The 21,206-nt window shown below is 39.4% G+C and overlaps 1 protein-coding gene across 13 annotated transcripts in view; it reads right to left on the bottom strand.

Moving 5' to 3' along the window:
- Nucleotides 1-21,206, bottom strand: part of FAM169B (Protein) — a 197,700-nt gene that overhangs the window by 169,435 nt on the left and 7,059 nt on the right. For 4 of the 13 annotated variants that reach the window (XR_004308540.2, XM_085515333.1, XM_032446908.2 and 1 more), the window contains exons 2-5: nt 9,633-9,766; nt 6,748-6,847; nt 2,306-2,391; nt 1,311-1,485 (exon numbers count right to left, since the gene is read on the bottom strand). Coding sequence is in view for 10 of the 13 variants with exons in the window: in XM_032446908.2 (XP_032302799.2) it covers nt 1,311-1,485; nt 2,306-2,391; nt 6,748-6,847; nt 9,633-9,766 (495 nt within the window). In the remaining 3 variants the exon portion in view is untranslated. Of the gene's footprint in view, nt 1-1,310; nt 1,486-2,305; nt 2,392-6,747; nt 6,848-9,632; nt 9,767-19,595; nt 19,876-20,080; nt 20,083-21,206 lie in introns of those variants that run through there. The other 9 variants (XR_014934288.1, XM_085515335.1, XR_014934289.1 and 6 more) reach the window with 7 other exon arrangements.

The raw sequence follows: 21,206 nt of genomic DNA, 5'->3' as shown, positions 1-21,206 counted from the left end.
CTCTTAATTTACTTGGAAACATTTTCAACTTGGCTAATACACTACTCATAAAGGACTACTGTGCAAATTTATTTTACTGATGCATTAATCACTACAGAAGAGAAACACAGAAATGTTTCTTTTCAGAGGCTTTGCTCTGAAATTCAGACTTAAAGGAAAATGCACCACGGTCATGGAAGCATTTGCCAATTATGAAGAAGCTCATCAGCATCATCACAGATATGTACTCAAGATTCCCTAATCATTGGATGCAAAATGATAGTACAGTAGCACTGTTTCTTAACAGCTGAGGTACAAGCTATATCTCCGTATGAATAAGGATTTCACACATCCCAAGGCAGATGAAGAGCAGAACAGCTCTTACTGCTGCTGCCCTTTGAGACTCTTCAGAGAAGACTGTCCTCCAGTGGCTAAAGCAATTGACATTTGCACAGCTCTCAACTTGTTTCTTATTCTCCCCTTTTTGACAGATGATTACTGATTGCTGACTTTAACAACACATCTGCCTCCACAGATACCAACTTCTCTACATATAAGCTGATAGCATCAAGAGGACAAGATAAACACAGGCAGATAATCAGATTTTGAAGGAGGGTACATATTACCCAACTGCACACCTGGAGTTACTCTAATAAAGCCTTTTCCACACTAGATAGCAATATACCTGCTTTAATGTAAACACTCATTTTAATAAAAGCCTTTCCTCAAACTTACACTGGTGTAGTATGAATAAAGAATCAAATATGTCCTCATGTTTTTCTGTGCAAGTTAATCGACTAATGACAACATCTGTCAATCATCATCCTTTAAGCCAGGAGCACCACAACTGGATAAACCATACCAAGATTTAGTGTATACATATTCCTCTATGTAACCTAGGCACTGCTCCTTCCACATCCAGGGATACTACCATTTCTTGCCTGGTACACTGTCTTCCCACAAGAAACTATACTCCTTTCTTCCAGATATCGCTGTTTCTGAGATGCAGTTCTCCGTTCTGTAAGCAAGCCTTGCATTCTTTGTTCGTAGATATGCAACCTTGTTGGCTGTACTAAAGCATGTTTTATTTGAATACAATGCTACCTTAGATCACTCACTGTAATTGAGAATAGAGTTTGGAACCATCATGTTAAAATGAAAGTAGAATGGATGGGTTCCAAATTCTGGGAAAGCTTCTTCCCCAGATTCACTCTGAGAGAGATTCGATATAAAAATGTAAATGAGAGCCAGGATTATACTGAAAGATAAACAAAAGTATTGCACTTCTGGCTACTAGGAGCTAATGGAACATGCCTCTAACATGACCTTACCTTTCATCTTCACCGAGTAAAAGGCAACAGCCTCTCCATTTCTCCAGAGTATCTTGGCACACTCAGTGGCAGAGTGAGGTAGAAAGAACGCACCATTAGATGAATTCCCTTCCGGCATTCCAAAAATAATGTAGTTTAGAACAAAGAGGACAATCCTTTCTCCAAACGTCTGGACCTTAGTGAAGAAACAAAAACAGACAAAGGAAAAATGAAACAGAAAACTGTATTTTGCCTTTCGTGTACAGTATCAAAATTAAAGAAGCTGTGAGGAAAGAGGTCAGGAAAAATGTACCCTTAATCTGGGGGAAACACCTCATTAATTGGTTCAGATAGAATAATAAAAACAATTCTTCCCAGTGTTCCACCCTTCATCTAGAGGGCACAGAATAATTTACAAACAAGTTATAAAGCTTGAAATAAGCCCTGTTGTCAAAGAGAAGAATTACAAAGCACCAAGAAAAGCCACAGATTTGAAACACAATCAAGGCAATCTAATCCTACCCAAAAGAGAAATAAAGTCAAGATTCAATGAGCTATCCCTATCACCTCTTTGCTATTACATGTCTTGCCATGCCATCAAAGAACTTAAGTGGGCCAGGACCTTATGGAGCAAGAAAAGAGAATAAATACAGAGCACAGCATATTGGTCATCAAGGCAAAAGTGGTGCCAACAACATTTACACTGAAAATCAGTGCTTCCACAAATAATAACAATTCAACTCTGTTTCTTTCTTTGATTTCTGTTAATTTGATTATTCCTCTTTCTGGCACTGAGGGCAAACTAAAAACAAGTGTGAATAAATCCCACAGAATCACAAAGTGCATGCAGAAAATGGTTAACAGAGGGTTAGTGTGCAGGCCTCTCTTCAGTGGGAGATATCACCCTCATCTCACAGGTTACATAAAGAATGAGCTATAGGAGAGCAAAGACAATTACTTAGTACTTTAACTGGGAGTGTCCAGGGCAAAGTCAAATGTTTAAAAAGCATCCTCACCGAAATCAACCCCTCTCTAGAAGGGTCAGCAGTTTTTACAACATCTTCAACAGGCCACCATCGCTGGTTCATATAAAGTGCCAAAACTACAAAAAGAAAGAGAGAAACACGTGAACTGCAATAATATAGAAGCCTGATTCTAAACCTCCTCACAAGCAGCCCCATATCTAGTTTTCCTTCCAGCTGACTCTAGTTTGATCTTCTATGACACAGGGAAACAATTACTATATTTCAATTTCACCTCCACATCTCTTGGTATCCAATTTTCAGTTCTGCACATGAAACAGACATCAAGAAACACCAAGTGAAGATAATATTCCTCAGAAATTGAGGCGACTTTGGTATGACAATCTATGGACCATATGAATAAAGCATTTCCTGCACAGTATCTATTCAGCAGCATATTAAGTGTGGGACAAAGAGAGCTATCTGGCTAAATATTACATTATTGAATCTTCTTTCAGCCCCTGTCCCCCGTCCACATGCATACATGCCAATATTGGCAGCCACGCAAGTAAACAACAAAAGTTTTCATATCCACATATCAAACAGCTTTTCAGCTACCTATGTGGCTCAGTTTCTATGTATCTGTACCTTCAAAGTTACCTCCTAATTCTCTGCATGGACAGGTATTCACAATAGCTCGGATGTATGCAGAGAGGACAAATATACGCACTCCTAAGGCACAATTTCAGGAGTGTTCAAGCATCCTTATATCTTTATTGTATTTAAACACAGTGGCACACGTCCCTAAAATTTTTATACAGAATGATACCATGCAACAAGTACAATGCACAGAACAGCATGGAGTTCACATTCCTCCAGTCCTAAGGGAGAGCACTCTCCTCTGGTTCTCTAAGCTATCCAAATAAGGACAAATACGAGAAAGTTAAAAACCATCTGCCAGCCAGAGACAAATTTACACATAATGAAGTGAAATGACTTTAATAGGATTCATCATTCACCTGTTTTAGCCTCAGGTTATACAAATGTCTCTGATGTGCAAAGGTTAGTTACCCTTTTTGATTCAGAATGTATGAGCTCCCACTGGCTTTGAGGCTGGAGATTCTGCTTAGCTAACTTATATTTTAAATAAATTATTAAAGCATGTGCCAAAAAGCATTACACTTTGCATACTGGTTTAACAATGAAAAAGTATTGCACGCAAGGGCAGATGCTTGCTTGCAGCATCAGGTCCAATTCATTAAACATTATGCACTAACTTGCATGGGAGTTTCATACTTTTTCTGTGATGGATTCAATCTGTTCCCTCAGTCCCTCACTCTGCTTTCAAATGCAAGCAGCCACTGCTCCATTACACATCTATGACACAAGTCAGACAAAGGGGACATCATGGGTCAAAGGCTGACTTTAACTGGAAGAGCACAAAGTCCAGAGATGTCCAACACATGAAGTAAAGGCCAGAAAAGTCTGAAAAAGCTTTGATGAAAATAAGATGTATAACCACATCCTATGGAGCTACTTTTATAGAGCATTTACTGTGCTATTCAATAATTTAAATGTGTGGAGGGGGAACGCTAGTTGACATAGCAACTGTCACACCACATTACTTGAGCAACCTTATCTATATGGATGCCTTTCCTGGAGGAAAAACATTTCTCCAGATTTCATGCAAACATATGTACTTAGCTTTTTGTTATCATTTTTTAAGTCAACATCTGGTCCACAGTTTAATCCATCTATGCTTGCCCATATTCTCATCTCCGTTTTATAGTTGAGGAATACTATTTCAAATGCAAACATGCTTTGTGAAAGCACATGTTCCTTCACTTTCATTTCCTCATCTTATTGTTCCTTCCAAGACATTAGGTTACATTCACCTCATCATAAGAGACCAAGTAAATTACCAATCAGCAAGTTACACACATATCTGCACACTGTGATTCATGATTAACATGATCTTGCTTCTGCAGAACTAAGTTAAATGGCTAAGTCCAACACATTTCAGTTCACAACTAATGTGGTATCTACAAGCTCAGTTGTGCAGCTTGCCCTGTGAGCACTAGTTTGCTAAGCCTCACTACTTTGATCGGTTGCAGTGATACAAAAATATTCACAGTGCTGCAAGAAGTCGATACCCTGCAAAACAATTCCATACCACTATGAGTATTTGGAAAGGGAAACAATAACAAACTGAACTAGGCACTAAGCACAATGCAGTTGTGATTATGAAATGTATTCTTTTGCTATGCAAACATGGATTCTTTCCCAACCCAGGCCTGGATTATATTTTTACCTTCTAGGTGAAAATACACTGACCAAATGTTGCCACAATGGTGTGCAATTATTCAAATGAAAATTGCACATCAGGACTTCACAGAACAAAGACAGAGAAAAGCAGAAAAAAAATCATGTAATATCTAGTTTTGTACTTCTTGTTCTGCAGCCTTAATCCAAATAGCTGGAACCCATCCCTCTGTCACAATCTACATTAAAGGCAAACACTACATAATAGATGTAATAATAGAGTTTGTTTAATACATATTGAATCTAAAAGTTCTGCTGAAGCCGTCTTTCCCTTAATTTTGGAAGTAATTCAGACTGATGGCACACTAAGCTGATCACAGAGATTGCTGTTGTTACATTTATACCTTGAAAAGAGAATGGTGAATTACCCCAACAAGCATTTCAATGCAGCCAAGCTCTGACAATAGAACACGCTCAGACATACTACATTAAACTGCATTCTGCAGCACTGACATACACTGAATCACTGTCCCAGTTCCCTATCTTTAAAATGGAATAAGAGCACGTCTCTCTCTCTCTCTCTCTGAGTCTTATCAAAATAAATACAATAAAGCTCGGGAGGCATGAAGGTGCTGCAGTAATGGCAGCTACTCAAGTATCTAAGATAGATATCTTGCCTGCAACAAATTACATTTTATTCTACAATTCAAGTTTTACTCAATGATTTGTTGCAAATGTCTTGTGACAAATGTTCCGTGGCATCTAGCAGTTATTGTAAATTATTATATACAGCGCACATAAAGTGCCACAATAGGATATGTTTATTTAGTGTTATAAAGATGTTAATCACCCATGTTATGCTCTGTAAGGCCTTACAACATGATATACATTCTCATAAAAATATCTGAACAAATACACTCAGCCCATCACAAATAAACTAAAAATGCTCCCAACCAAGACCAAGTCCTTTAAAAAAGCCACCACTTGTTTTCCCTTTGACATATGCAGGTCATTTCAGACACATTACATACCAATTCTGGATAACCTATCTGATTGTGATGATTGGATATAAATCTCAGCATTGGATTCAATCCATCTTTAGCCTATGTCCAAGAATCAAATGTCATCAAACTATAAAGCTCTTCACTGTCAAAGTAGTAGACAGGCTGTTAAATTCTGTATTTGTTAAGAATCTAAACTATTAGAATGTTAAACAAATGATTAGATCAGCAGTACTTACTCAGACCTGTGGAAATAATTGTTGGAAATAATTATATTATAGAGGATATTACTTCATAAACTTCACATTTGTCATTTCTATCTATGCAGTACTAATCCATTAGTCTCCAATATGGATTTGACTTGCTATTTGTGGGAAACCTTTTCTACTCTGCTTCACTGTGTACATACCTAATTAATATGCATTGTTCCTACTACTATTATCCAACTGAAGATCTGTGCTAAATTCATTGCCTTCACCTGCGTTTATTTAACAGTTCTTTATTTTCCTGCAGTCATTATGTATCTCCATTCCTCTGCTGCAATCTAAACTAAACGCTGCTTTCAACCACATTCCTTTGAACATGAGTCCATAGGTATGCACAGCTGCACTCAGTGCAAGTTTGGCCTCTGCTGTAGGCACTTCTCTCCTTTATCACACCAGGGCCTTTCTCCCTTCAGAAAAATGTTAATGGAATATATAAATTAATGTCAGGAATGTTCTTCTCTCTCAGCAGTTTTAGAGGGACCATACAGTCTTTTGACTACATTTTTATCATAGAAAGTTCTCCCACATTCAACTAAGTGAATCACAGCCCATTAAGTGAACCTCCAATTGAAAGTGTATATAAAAGGAGCTGGAAAACTTTGCAGAATTCACCTCTAACCACAGGTGATTTTAATCTGTTTTTTGCTCTTATGAAAAAAATTCCTGATTACTTGATTTGGACTGAACAGTAGTTACATTAACAGTATCTGTTCTAGGAACACAGGATTGTTATCTGATGCTCTTTGAAACTGAACACAGAGTGTAAAACTTATTAGACTTTCCCCTGTTGTATTATTAAGGAAGGATCTTAGTAGCCCACCAAAACAAACCCCTGTCAAGTAAAGAGAATCCACCTCATACTCAAAACAACATCCCAAATATTTAAGTATGTACACCAGCAGTCCATCTTAAAAGCAAAATAAAGTATAACTGCTCAAATTTCAAAATATTTTTTACCAATTCTAACCTGTCTCTTTATCCTGTGGGTCAGTTAACAGCAACATTTTGCAAGTAGGACTATTTCGGTAGAGAGGGACAAAACACACACAGGAATCTTCAAGTTTAACCTAAAAAACAAACAAGCCCTGTAGCTGTTTGTACTGCAAAGCTGACAAGAAGTACTTCATGTATTATGTGCACTTACAGTATGTTTTAGTAACATGCACCGTATATGCTTAGCACAACACCCTCTCAGTCCTCAGCTTCAAAATGGAAAGTGATACATATGTAATAGTCTAATATTATCAGCAAGCAATTTAAAAGGAATTTGTTATCAAAGTGAAAAACTTAATATTGACTTACTACAACTGGTACATAGCAGGGCTTTGAACACTGTTACATGGGGACAAATGGTGTTACAAAAGACCAGACACATTTGTATCAACTTAAAACAAATACAACTTGCACTTCTTACAGCACAATCCAGCTGAGTACTTGTGGTGTTTTGCAAACAATGAACTAAGCCTCAGGGTATAGGGAGTATCAAAGCGTTAGGGCAGTTTATCTGTGAGGGACAAGGAGGGGAGATAAAGTGGCACAAGGTGGTTATATTGCAGGGAAAGCTCAAAGAAAAATCCAGCTTTCAATCACTCATTCTTAGACTAAACTTTTAAATGATACGAGACAAACACAAAATTACTGTGCTCCAACAGCTCTATATGCATAGAGATGACGATTTCCATATGAATGTTGTAAATGCTCTCTTGGAAGTTTAGGTATAGGCAAAACGCGTGCATAATTTAGCACAGTATGTACTGTACTTTCAGAAATCTGGTCCATTGTGTATGTGTGGGTGTGCCTCTCTCTGTAATTGCACCCATTTGTCAGTTTGCTATGAAACTCAAATCAGTCATGTGATACATTTAATATTATTACTTGGTGCATGGAAGCAGTTGTATGAATATGGATTACTCGAGATAACCGCCTTAAGATGAAACCAGTGTTCACCAGTTTGTCAGCAGAATCCTGGGATCATCTGTGCAAACACTGGACTCCTAGAAAACAACTGAGAACTCCCTGAAATCTGTATTCATGAGCTTCCTGCAACCTCACTCTGTCCTGGCAATTCAGCCTTGCTTTGCATGCTGCAGATGTAACAGCCTGGGTATCACCATGGCACCTGAGAGTATTATTGTGATGGAAAGGCCAGTATTATATCCAATACTATGATTGCTATTTTGTTTTGTAATGTGATGTGCACTTTTCATAGGTGCTAGTAATGTTAGGATGAGCTAAGTATAGCTTTCTTTTTCTGAACTCTGACACTGCTCTGCTCTTCCATCCTTGCTGTTTCCGCACTGACTGATTGCTCAAAGATCATGGCATACCAAAAAGAAGTTCTGTGACCTGAGCAAGTGGGCTGACAAGACACTAATTATGCATCAATGCTGGTCCTGCTGCTCAAAATCTGCTTTAATTCAGAAGCACGTGGAAGAGAAAAAAGGGGGGGGAAAAAGAAAATTAAAAAAAAAGCTGGTAACTACAGCTGATTATTTAAGCACCAAAATCCTTATCTTTAAGGTTGTAGGTACATAACAGATTGTTTGTTCTCTGGAAATTAGAGTTTAACGTATTACATTTAATTACAAAATATCAACATTAACTGAAGTATTTGTAATGGAGTATAAGAAAAAAACGATATAGTGTGAACGTTGCCATTATTTATGTCCTTGACTAGCTGTCTGACTGCAGATTAGATTAGACCTGAATTAAATGAATGCAAGGAGAAATGTGTTGCTATGAGACTCAAATCTGTCATGTGATACGTTTAAGGTCTGATGACAATCCACAGAATCAAGACAGCTCTGACTCAAAAGCCAGAATTCCTCCTTTAACTGCTTTCATTGTGTTTAATTATTGCAAGAATATATACAGCACTGCTTGGGACGTTATCTCAGCCTCCTTTTCAATGGAACAGAAAATAATCTTTTGAAAGCAAAACCAGGCATGAAAGGTTGATGGAAGGACAGAGAAGCCCTAACTGGGAGACCTGTGCGTGGTCAGATTTATTTGTATTTAACCCTCCACGATCCACTAGAGGGCATTAAAAGAATACTTAAAGCTAGTTGCGTTCAATGCGCAAAGAAGGAAGCCAGCCACCTGCAATAGCATTCTTCTGGAAACTACTACATGTTATTTTCCTAAATCAGGGAACAATCATCACATTCCAAACAATCATTTCAACTAACCCACTTACCAATTTGATAGTGCAATAACAGGTAGTCCAGTATCATGTAGAGATTACCCAGAATTGAAAGTTTAAACATATATATATATATATATTGGTTTTAACCAGTAAGGTTTCATGTATGTATGCATGTATGTATCATGTATGTATGTTGACTTGAAGTCAGAATATTTAACAGGCTGGCTCTCTCATCCACAGTTTATTCCTCAGGTGGCTCAGAAATGGAACATAAATCACATCACTGACACCTACAGCATTTAACTATTAGGTCTCATCTGATCTGACCTGGGAAAATCCACATTCAGCATCACTGATGCTACAATTAGAAAGGATGGAAACCAAAATATAGTCAATATAATTCGGCCAATAGAGGCAGAATAGAGCAGAGCCATGGTTTAAATTGCTATCAAGCTCACTTTTCATCCAGTCCTCTAACAAAGCAAGTCAATGCGTAAAGTTCAGCTAAGTATTTCAAGACTTCACCCCCACTTAGACTTCTACTTTAAGATTCTCTCTAATTTACAGCACATAAACTATTTACTGATTTTAAGAGATCTGTAACCTGTTCACACCAGTTTTCCCCTATTCACAAACAGACTATGAACAGAACCAAGAAACTGGTTTGCAATATCTAACTTGTAGAATGAAAAACAACAGCTTATTACCTTTTCTCCTCCAGGTATGGAAAAAACATCAGGAGCAGATGATGACTGCTTCAACAGCTTTTCATAGTACATTTCAGCATCTGCTTGCAGAACCTTTGGATCTCCTGCTACTGTATCTACCAAATAACAGCAACCTGCAGTTAAAATAAAACGATATATTTATTTTTAAAGCAAGGTAATAAATATGAATTTTAAAACCACCGTTTTCTTAGCTTAGTGTAAACTGGCTCTTAACATTCCCTCTAGAGCTTTCTGTATAATCCTAATCTTAAACAAGAAGACTAGTAAAATCCTATCTATTTGTTATCTAACCCTTGACATCAGTTTCACAAAGCAGTACCATGACAGCGTCAAATCACATTGGCTTTCTTTGAATTAAACAAGCAGAATCTCACACTTCTGTAGGCATTAAATAAATTGCTTTAAAATAAATAAATAAATAGCCTTGAAAACACAATCCGATATTTAGAACTGACTGAAAACACAACAGAACAGATTTCCCATTCCTTCTTGGAAGGCCACTCCCTTCTGGGTTAGACCATGACCTGTTGTATAGTTATCTCCTTCTCTTTTTTTACTCATTTCAATTGGGCACTTTTAAAACAATTAAACAATGTCCAAAAAAAAAAATAATTAAAGTATTTACACGCAGAAGTGTTCCCAAAATAACAAATGCCAACTTTTATGCAAGACAGTTTTCTTTCCACACGACTTGATGATGTAGGATATTTATTCAGGGTACCTGTTAATTGCACGCAAACAAAAATTACATACATCTGATGCCTGCCATCTAAATGCAAATTCCAAACATCTTAGTTCTGATAAAAGAAATCAGACTGATTGGGGGTTCATCACCAGTTGAAAAAAAAAAAGAACATTAGAATCAATGAGTTTGCAGACCAAATAGTATTCTGTAAGTCTTCTGTCATTGGAAGGAAATATTTCCAATTTAAGGTGCTTTCCATCAAGAAGCCACACCAGAATCCCAGCCGCTATTCAGCAGTAGCAGTTTTCTTCTGCTGCATAGTGTTTAACAACACCAACCAAATAAGCCATATGAAGGAAGAAGTCAAAGATTGTTATTAAAAAGCAGCTAAAGAGTAGCACATAAGACTTCAGTTTAGAACAAAGAAAAATACTGATTATGCTGATAAATGCTGTTCATGAGACGCTGCTTACAAGGCATTACTCTGCCACTGTTAAGCCAGAACAACTTACTGAGTGCAAGACTGACTGAACAAAACAATTACCACCTTCAAGTTTACAGTAACTTTCTGGTACCCAGTATGCTTGTGCTCTACAGGAATGGCAACACAATCCAAGAATGAAATAACATCACAAATTAACGAGATATTTGAGGAAATTTTGGAACATTTCATTAATTCAGCCTTCCACAGAAGTAGCTTTTACTCCAAAAATTGCTTCTAGACTTCCATTTAACTTGGCTTTCCTGTGTCATACTCTGAAAATATCAAGGTGAGTTAGGAGAGCACATTCCAACAAAGGCGAAATCAAAGGAGGTGGTGGGGGGATCCTTCAGCACAACACATTGCAGGCATTTAAACTTATGGTGCCCCTGAGTGTCCTCAAGAAGTCAGCTGCACTAAAGTCAGATTCTGTGAACATCCACCCAAAATTTGCACTCGCATGCACTTACCACTTATACTGTACTGCCATAGGCAATAGAAGGATCACAGAGTTAGCTTGAATTTGCTTACATCAACTGTGTTTCCCAGTTTTCCCCAGAGTAAAGTGAAGAGATTACACTTCCTCTTCTGTGTACGTACTTTTCTTATTCTTCTTCTGTCTTCAGAACCAAAACCAAAAACCCTGACGTAGACTAAGTATAACTGTTATTATTAGGCATTTGACTACAGCAACAATTATTGCTGGCTAGAAGGACATTATAAAGCTTCCAAAATCAATAGCAAAATAATGTAGATTTGCTTTGAAGGAAAGCAGCACTATTCTGCTGTGAGTAGTTCAGTCTGAGGCCCCTACCGGCATCTTGGGATACTAAAATTGCAGAGTCCCAAGGACAGCCCTTTTACTTAATCTGAATTACAGGATTTCATTCAAATTGAATCTTACACAGCAACAACAAAGGAGCACGTTGTTGCAGCCCACCAGCCGACACCTAGTGAGCACATTTTCCACCCAAGCCACGTGCACAAAGGGTTACCATCAGAGCAGGGAGCAGAGGGGGCGGGAGAGTGAGTCATAAAGAAGGGGCCTCTTGCTGCAGCCACAGAGGAAGGGCCATAAAGCAGAGTAAATTTAGAATGGAGCCCTACTGCATTAGAGGGATTCCAGGTATTCACAATGCAGTGGCTGCCAACATTGGTCAACACATCGTATAGACTATTCCTACAACAGTATGATGAGGAGGAGGTTGCAGGCAACAGGCAGCTGCCAGCCTTTGTCTCGTGGGGCTCCAGCATTCAGGGTAACAGAGGAAGAAGAGGATGCAACTCCACTGAAAAAAAAACTTACCTAGAGATAAATTAATCAGTTAAAATACAAAACTGACTGGATGCAATTTAATTTCGAGCGTGAAGAATGGATTTTAAAGCAAAAATTAAGATGGTAATTCTCTCTTTTGTTCCCACAGAGTAGTTTGGGCCATGTTCTCAGCTCGTACATGTAAGTGCATTTCCTCTCATGCTGGTAATATGTCATCAATTTGCACTAAGAATTTGACATATGATGTGAAAAGCTGCAGCTACAAACAGCGACTACAGCAAGCAGGCACTGTCCTACTCGGTCATCCACACAGGACACCAAACTCCAGCACCCATATAGATCTCAGTCTGAAACATCACAGTCTGACTAATCCACGTCAACCAAGGCCCCTTGCTTTGGTCCCAACCACTAAAATGAGGGATTTTTAGTTTCTGCAGATGAGAAAGCTGAATTTTATGGGTGTTCCATGAAGTGGGCAAATATTTTTCTTGTAGAGGTAGAAGTCAGATGAAGCTCTCTTCACTTAGGATCAAAAAAGAAAAGAAAAAAAAAAATCAGTATGTGGGAATCCAGATAGATTTGATTAACATTCTTACGTTCTGCTCTGGGTAGATAAATAAAGACTGGAATCACTAAACAGAAGGCAATATTCCATCTTGAACTAGAACATTATTTTTGTAGACTAGAGACAGACCCTCATCATTACAGATTCAACAAGACTGTCATCTGATCAGTTGAAGTAAGCAGGAAATATTTTTCCATGGGCAAAAGAATTTATTCTCAATACAACAGAAAACACATGGTGCACACACTTGTATGTGAAATTCCACAAGTGAAACTGCAGAGTGCAGGAATGCCCAAAGGTAAATGAAATGCTTCAACTGATTCTTTTTGACAATTCTCCCACATCCCCTGAAACTAAACTCTATATTGTAATAGAAGTAATTTAACTAGAATCCAGATAACTGCAGGCTTATATAAACGTGATGCTCCAGTAGCTGAAAGCCCGATCACGCTCCTCAGGCTCTTTTTGACTAGACTACTCATTTTACTACCCTACTTATTAGCCTCACCATTTAGTCACTGCCTAATAAACCAGTTACAATTTGGGACAATCAATTCCATCTCTTTGTAAAGATGTTTTAACTACTTGTGTAAATATCATATTAGTACGTACTGCCAATATACTTAGTTGCTTTTGATCATGAACCCAATGCATCATTTATTTAACAAGACAAATTTGTAGCTAAAAATTTCCCTTTCCATATGTAGCTTATCAACACTGGCAGCCATCTCTCTGGTAACACAGATTTCAGATTAGACCCATCACTGGGTTGACAAAGACAAATTAAGATGAGCTGATATTCCCAAGAAAGAGTTGAAAGAGCACTTTAGAAATTTGTAAGAGCATTTAAGACGCAGCCAGATTTGTAAAGCAAACTCCATCAACCCCACCACGGATGAAGCATGAAACAAGTGTTATGTCTGAAGTGAATTAATCATTTATCCTACAACTACTTCTTCATGTTCCACAAACACAGAGAACGATACTACACGCATCCATTATGAAACGCGTGTTTACGGAACAGCCCTCAGTCACCACACCATTTGTCTGCACTGTGCATCCGTTTGAACCTATTTCTGCTAATTGCACAGCATTTATGTGCAAACAAATGGAAAACGTGGTTCCCAATGATACCAAAAAGATAGGAAAAAAAAAAAAACAACTATTTAACATCTCTAACTTTTCAGACTCACATTTTATTCAATTTTGCCACTTGTAATGCTTGCAATAGCAGCACTGGTTTTATTTATTGGCTTTATTTGCATGCCAATGTATTTCACAATTAAAAAAAAAAAAAATCCCACACTTCAGCAGATTTTAAGTGCTTCTGACAGTATCTGGGGTTTGTGCTGTCCAAGAAGCATTTTCCACTTTTTTCTTTAATCTAAAAACACTTTGCAATATGTGACAAACATATGTACACCAACACAAAAAGACTGTATATCATATCAGTTCTTAGAAGAGAATGGTTCTGTAATTAAATGAAGAAACTGAAACCAAAGCCCCCACGATTTATTCCTACCACAGGTGTATTTTTGTGACCCTCAACGAATCACTTCATCTCCCATCTCAGTTCTTATCTGTTAAGCGTATGTCATATCTGCCACTTCACAAGGCTGTGACGTTTTTCTTATCAGTCTCTCTGAAGTCACAACATAAAAAGACAAAGAAATCATGTAGCATAAATTGTTCTCTGTTCTCCTGTGCACTGCCACCGCCACTACAGAGCAAAACCATGACAGTGTCTCCAACCTGAACACAAGTCATTGCTCTTTAGATTGTGTACATGTAACAGAAGCACTTTTGCACCAGTCTCTCACAGGAGCTCTGGTAAACAGCAATGCTTAACACCAACTCCTCCACTCCTTCCAATGAGCTTGAGCCATGCATGTGGTTGTCATTAGACAGCCATATTTGTTTAACCTTGCAAAGGAAGGAAGAGGTGTTTGGCATGCTCCCAGGAGTACATGCAGAACCTGACTCTCATATCCTGACTTTAATTCAGCAAGTTCACGTCAAAAACCCAAGTTCTAGTGTAAGTGAAACTGCAGGATCACAACAGTGTGTGATGGCAGCAAAGCTAACTGCAAATGCTGCGGTGTGATGTTTGGTCAACCTGGCAAAGGCAGCCCTTAACCACATGCTGCACATCGTTAATGAAAACAGTGCTCTTCCCATTGCATCACTTTTCACCATTACAAATAGAGCAATCACATTCAGAGCATTAAGGATGAAGAAACCTGCACTGGCATTAGCGTGTTTCTATGTCTGATTGAAAAACGCCACTTAGGTATTAATCATTATTCTATCTCAATTCAAATGATGAGATAAAATAAATGCAAGTTTCTGACTGTAGATGATTTTCTGCTGCGAAATGCAGAAATGAAGGCAGAAATGTAGAGAAATAATCCTAATTGCATTCTCAGTTAAGAAACCGAAGTTTAAATATGAGTTCAACTGTAGCTATACATGTCATTATTGCAAATCCTGTCACTCAAGCACGGTGCAGATCAAACATCAAGCATTCCAACCGCAGGATGTTGTCATACCAGCTATCCCATTCACTCTAATACATTTTTACTACTAAATTAGGAAAATGGAAGAAAAAAAGCTCTAAGTATCCACATCAAGTTAGCAGAACGTACATGAGCACAGGCAAATGAATTAAATATCTGGTTTAATTAGTAGCTATTTTGGAAAACTACCTGGATGAAACCATGTTATTTAATATGCTTTCAAATCAAGGGAAGCAAGTGCACACTGAAGGGATCACAAAATGGCGCTGACCAACCCTAACCCTCAGTACTCCCACACCTCCAACAGGTTTCACCTACGTGTATTTTCCTTCAGAAAGATTTTTAGCAGCTCTACATTTAAAAAACAACTAAAGTCACACCCAGTTCATAGTACAGATACATTAGAACACATCTATGTAAACAGCCTACTCCTATCATTTAACACACAAAATTCACATCTGGGCTGGCATGTTTTGCACAGCTCTCTAACCTAAGGTAATTGAAAAAAGCTGAGATACTATGGCCCAGAAACAGACTTCATAAATAAATACTGCAGTGTGCTGCAAAACCATGAAGTGCTACCAGCTGTAACTATGACATCTCTGAATTCACACTGCTGCACACCTCTCTTTTTCACAGAGCATCAATGCTACAAACAGGTAGAGCTTACAGAATAACCCAGAGAAAACGCAGTCATGAAGTGACATTCGGGATTGAAACAAATAAAGCCTTTAAGGTTGCAGTTCACACAGGGATTTTGTCAAGGACATTGCATTAATTGGGTGGGGTTGCTGTTAAGACTCCTGAATCTGTGAACATCAGAATTAGGTTCTTAATACGCATGGTTTACCATACAACCAAGTAGAGGGCCGACATGTTCCTGCACAAGTCTAACTGCCATTACAGAAGGCAGAGGAAATAACAGTGTGAAGGGTTTTCTTGGATATTTATAAAACCCTCTACATTTGATACTTGATTATTTGTCCACCACTAAACAAAATAAAATGTGAAAACAAAAAATGAAGTTTTTTCTAAACAACTGTGTCCACATCAGGGTTTTCTCCAGACCAGCTCTGTCACTGATACATCTCACTTCATCAGACCCATAGTCAAAGTAGCTGCGCCAGCAGAAATTCATATTTCCAAGCCTGACCTCAAATTAGAGTTTGACTCTCAAAGAATGGGAGGCCCCGACTGACACTGAAATGTATCTCTGAAGTACATTCATTATTGAAAGAGGCTGAATTGAAGGAATATGACAGAAAAGAGGCAGTGAACAGCAGAGGAGCTTTCAGGAATTACCAGTTCAAATGCGATGGCGTTAATTCAATACTTTACAAAGACAGAAAGCAGAGAGGAAGACACAAACTGCCTAGAAGTCATCCCATAGTATAAGGGGAAAGAGGAAGATAATACCTTACATACTGATAAACAAGGAATAGCGGAATGGTAGGAAATAACGAGTGAGTTTGGAAAATGAACTAGCACAGAGATGATTTCATCCCACGGGGGGGTGCCAGACAGCTCCAACAGCTTCAGAAAATATCTGCAATTTAGGACCAAAGAGCATTTAAAATTACTGCTGAAACTATCACCAGGACTAAAGTTTAAGTGACATGTTAATGATATTTCCCAGTTACTGCCATCACTCAGAGCACATGTAGGGAGCATAACGCCACAGGGCCTACACGCAGCCTTTACCTTCATTGCATACAAACAAGGCCAGTACGTGTGGTGGATGCAGGATACCTGAAAGCCATGGTCTGCCATCAGGAAGGTCAATGTTCCCCATACAAACGATGCAGGAATGAAAATATGAGACAACCAGACAGATTTCCAGTCTCAGATCCCCCATAGATTGAACTGCAAATGTTTTACATCTGAGAAATCCACTGCTCCCACCAGTGGAGCACATAAGTCTATCTAAGATAGCTCAGCAACCTTCCCCAAATTACAAGTACCAGTTTGTACAACCTTATTAATCTCAAAATGAAGCAATTAATTTAAGCAAAACAAAAAGGAAACAAAAAAACCCACCCTCTCTACCACAGTAATTTACACATTAGTAAATTTATTATGCAGCTGCAAATTAATATGTCACCTATACTAGCTATCATAAGCCTCTTAGTCTGCCTTGGAACCGCTTGCTTTAATAAACAGCTGCATGTAGTGGAGAAAATATGTAAACATCTTTCTTGTTTCTCTGTGCCATTGTGTCAGCTGCTTTATATGCCTTTGAAAGCGCTCCAAAATCAGCATGGCTCTGCTTTTTCCTTTATTTCACTTTTAGGAGGAGACAGAAGCAGAGCAGGAAGGGACACGCTGGCAATAGAGAGCTAACTCCACACTTGCTGTGCTCTTGATAGCAAAGCTGAGATTGTTTAAACTCATTTTACACAGATTCTTCTATAAGGACAAAAGAAACCACTGATGGCGGTTAAAAATGCAAAAGGTTTTGATTGTAATGCCTTGAAAATCAGCCAAAGATATGCCTAGTGGGGAAAAAACACCAGACAGCCATGACCAGAATGGGAGAAACAAGGAAAAACACATGGCCTGACTTCAGAGCAGAAAATTGACTTAGGCTTTGCATAAGCAACAGCATACCTCCAAGCTTGCCTGATCCACAGCCTGCCTGGAATGAGAAAATGCAGTCTAAAAGTAGAGCCTATTAAAAGGCATAATGTTTCTAAATGGCATCTGTTATGTACTAATAAGCATTACTTAAAGGACACAGGCCTTAAATTGCTACCAAACGTGCACTTATCTGAAACTGCTGCAAGGCAATCGTTACAGGAACGTCACATGACACCATGGGAATTTGAATTTGATGTTTTTATTTAGTTTGGCTTGAAATCATTAACGCAGAAAAAATATGGAGGCATTTTCTGAGACTTTGAGACTGTGGAACTTCACAGGAATGAAACGCTAGCAAGAACTACATCAGCAAAGCCATTTGCCATCTGTTGTTGGTAATACTATAAAGACCAGCCACCAGACAGCAGTTTCAAAGGTTACAAACAGCATTTTTAAACATCCACAGACTTCTCAGTAAGAGAGCAGGACGCAGTTTACTTTGGATACGTGCGACCTGAGGGGCTGCCAATCATTCTGCAAACACAGTATGTAAGTGTTGTGCACCACTAGAAACAGCTGGGACTTATACAACTCTGAGTATGTTCTCTAAACGTGCATCTGTGCTATCACGACTCTGAGTTTTCACCTTTCAGGGTGCTGCCCTCCCACCTGTAAACTTTAACTGATAGACACCAAGGCAGATGGAAATTTCAAACTTCATTAGCAATTGTTAAGCTAGACGGATGGGTCTGTTGTAGCAATACCTACTTCTCAGGCTCTGGAATCATATGAACGTTGTTAGGCACTGATTGGCTTTTGCAGCCTTGCTGTTTGATGGTTAACGCACAAAACCTGACTCTCAAAATGCTCTGAAATACACAAACAAACTTCAACTGTTATATACGCAATTAATTGAATGACTAAATCAAAACTCAAATGATGGCTACAAACAATGACAAATAAAGGAAGAAAAACAACACCCAATTATTATCAATGTTTGACTTCCACAAGTGGGGAAAAAACCAGCATTCCAGCTACAGTGCATTAAGCCGTGAGCAGTCAGAGGAACTAATGAACATCGTTGTTTTACTGAAGGGGATGAAGTAGGTGCTTTAGATAAATGGTAGCAACTTAGAATGTGTTTCAGAAGATAAATTCACTTTCTCTCCATTTACCTGCTGGTGTGACAAATTAAGAAAGAGCATAAAACCAGAGCGAGAAGGAAAGCAGTGCAAAAGCGAATCGGGGGGATGCAACGGGCCCTTATCAAACAGTGCACACACAGAGACTGCTGGAAGAGCTCCTAGTCAAATACACCTCACACACTGAGCTGCCTTGGAAATACATGGCAGAGTTTGCATTGAGTTTGTCCTAAAATAAGATCCTAGGCACCAGGAGTGATGCCACATGGGAACTAACCCTGTTTGCTTCAGTGTTGCACTGGAAGGCAATGCCCGGCCTGCTGGGCTCTGCTGGGCAGGGACTTTAGCAGCTGCCACAAACACCAGCAAATCGATGGTTGCTGAAAGCAATGGGGCAAAGGTTTTCTTCCACCAGAATTAATCGTTAGGGACGGTGCGTCTCCTGTCCTACAGCCATCAAACAAAGTACTGACTAAAGGACCAAGTGCCCACGTACAACGGAGAAAGAGCCCTGCACCTCCTCCCTACAGCTCAATAACCTCCGCGGTCACAAAGCAACGTGCTCCTCGTGCCCCCGACGCCATGTTCCCCCCGAGGAGCACTTGAACACCGCCCACAATTTGGCCTTAAAGACGTATAAGTCTTTAAGTAAAGTGTAGAAGTGTGTTTAGACAGTGTTCCCCCGCTCTTTATTACTCACACATCCAGCCGTTAGGACACAAGCTTTGCACAGCGGGACCAGGAGCCCAACGGGGTGTCCTGGTGCCCCACGTCGCGAGGGTGAGCGACGTGCAACAAACAGCACGAGGGAGGAGAAGCGAGCAAAGCAGCAGGAGCCGAGCGGCGCGAGGGGACGGAACAGCGGCTGCTAAGGAGGGGAAGCAGCGAAGTGCGCGGCTCCAGCTGGAGGACAGGAGCTCTCCCTTCTCCTCTTACCAGCTGCTGCTCGACCTCCTCCCTCGGCCTCCATCATTTCCTCTAAGGCGGCTCCCAACACGCGGACCGCCCTCGCCCCGGCCGGGGGTGGGAGGCGGAGCGGAGGGCGGCCGGGAAACAAAGGGAGAGGGGGGTGTTTGTCCTGCGGGGGTGGGAGGGTGTTGGAGCCCTTCTTCCCTCAATAGGACAAAGCGACGTTCCCCTCTGTAGCACGAGACCAATCTCAGCACTGACACTCAGTTACACAACCACTGTACAGCACAGCAGCGGATTCCAATGCATCCCTGCGATCACTCGAAGCTTTGCCACCTTCCAGCATTCCCTGAGTATCACCGTGTCAGTCCAAAGGTTGCACCATCACAATGGAAATGTCCTGTCCAGCTAAGACTTGCCAGCTGGGTTTTGTTTTTAACCAGGAATGGTAAACGTGTTACTATTTAGCCTAGGAATCCATCGGTCCTACTTCTTTTAGCATATCATCTAATAAATAATTACTTAAACTGCGTGATCCTGCACACTGTGTCTCTTCGTGCTTGGTGGATGATGCCTGAAAAGAGACCTGTCGCTCCTCCTGAGGTCCCTTCTGTGTTAAACTATAGTAGATGAAAAATAAACTGTTCATGCAAAGGAGCTCACCTTTGCTAATATTACAAGAACACATCTGAAATTATAACAGCCACCCAACAAGCTGCCTACATGATATACAATGATATACAATGATATATAATGATATACAATGATATACAATGATATACAATGATATACAATGATATACAATGATATACAATGATATACAATTTCAGAGCTTCCATTAGTGCTAAGCTCAACGTATGCACCAGTAGTTTGAAGACAGACTTCTGTAAGTAAGGGAGCACTGTCCAAAAAAAAACAAGAGAGAAATTGGTGTCATATTTTTCTGTTTCCCATTTCTACTGAGTTTGTTTGTTCCTCGTGGGCACTGACCCATAGGGAGCAGCAAGATTTACACCCTAATGTTTGTCTCTTTTGTTTGTGTGACACTGTGTTCCATCTAGGAGTGATAAGCAGGTTTTCATAGTTGAGTTGCTTCCATTTCTTCTTTACTTCAAGATGAACACGGTGCCAATAGTACTTGTATACAGCAGGAGAAAAACGACCAGCACTGAGCTGAGTCAGCTGTGTCTGGGATTTGCTCTCAAATATCCTGGGCTTGTTTTCTTAATTGTGGATGAAGAAAAAAACATGCACACACCTCAGGTACCCATATGTTACAAACACATCAACATATGCAAGTGCTAATATTAAAGCTACAATCAGACTTTCTCAGAAGTTTCAGAGTAGCTTTGACTTCAATTCTTTCAGAGTACACAGATCTAGCAGACATAGCTGTACTGTG

This window comes from Coturnix japonica, chromosome 14 (assembly GCF_054131305.1).
Source record: "Coturnix japonica strain WE chromosome 14, WE-NBRP24, whole genome shotgun sequence".
Lineage (NCBI taxonomy): Eukaryota > Metazoa > Chordata > Aves > Galliformes > Phasianidae > Coturnix > Coturnix japonica.
This window is presented reverse-complemented; position numbering and strand designations above follow the sequence as displayed.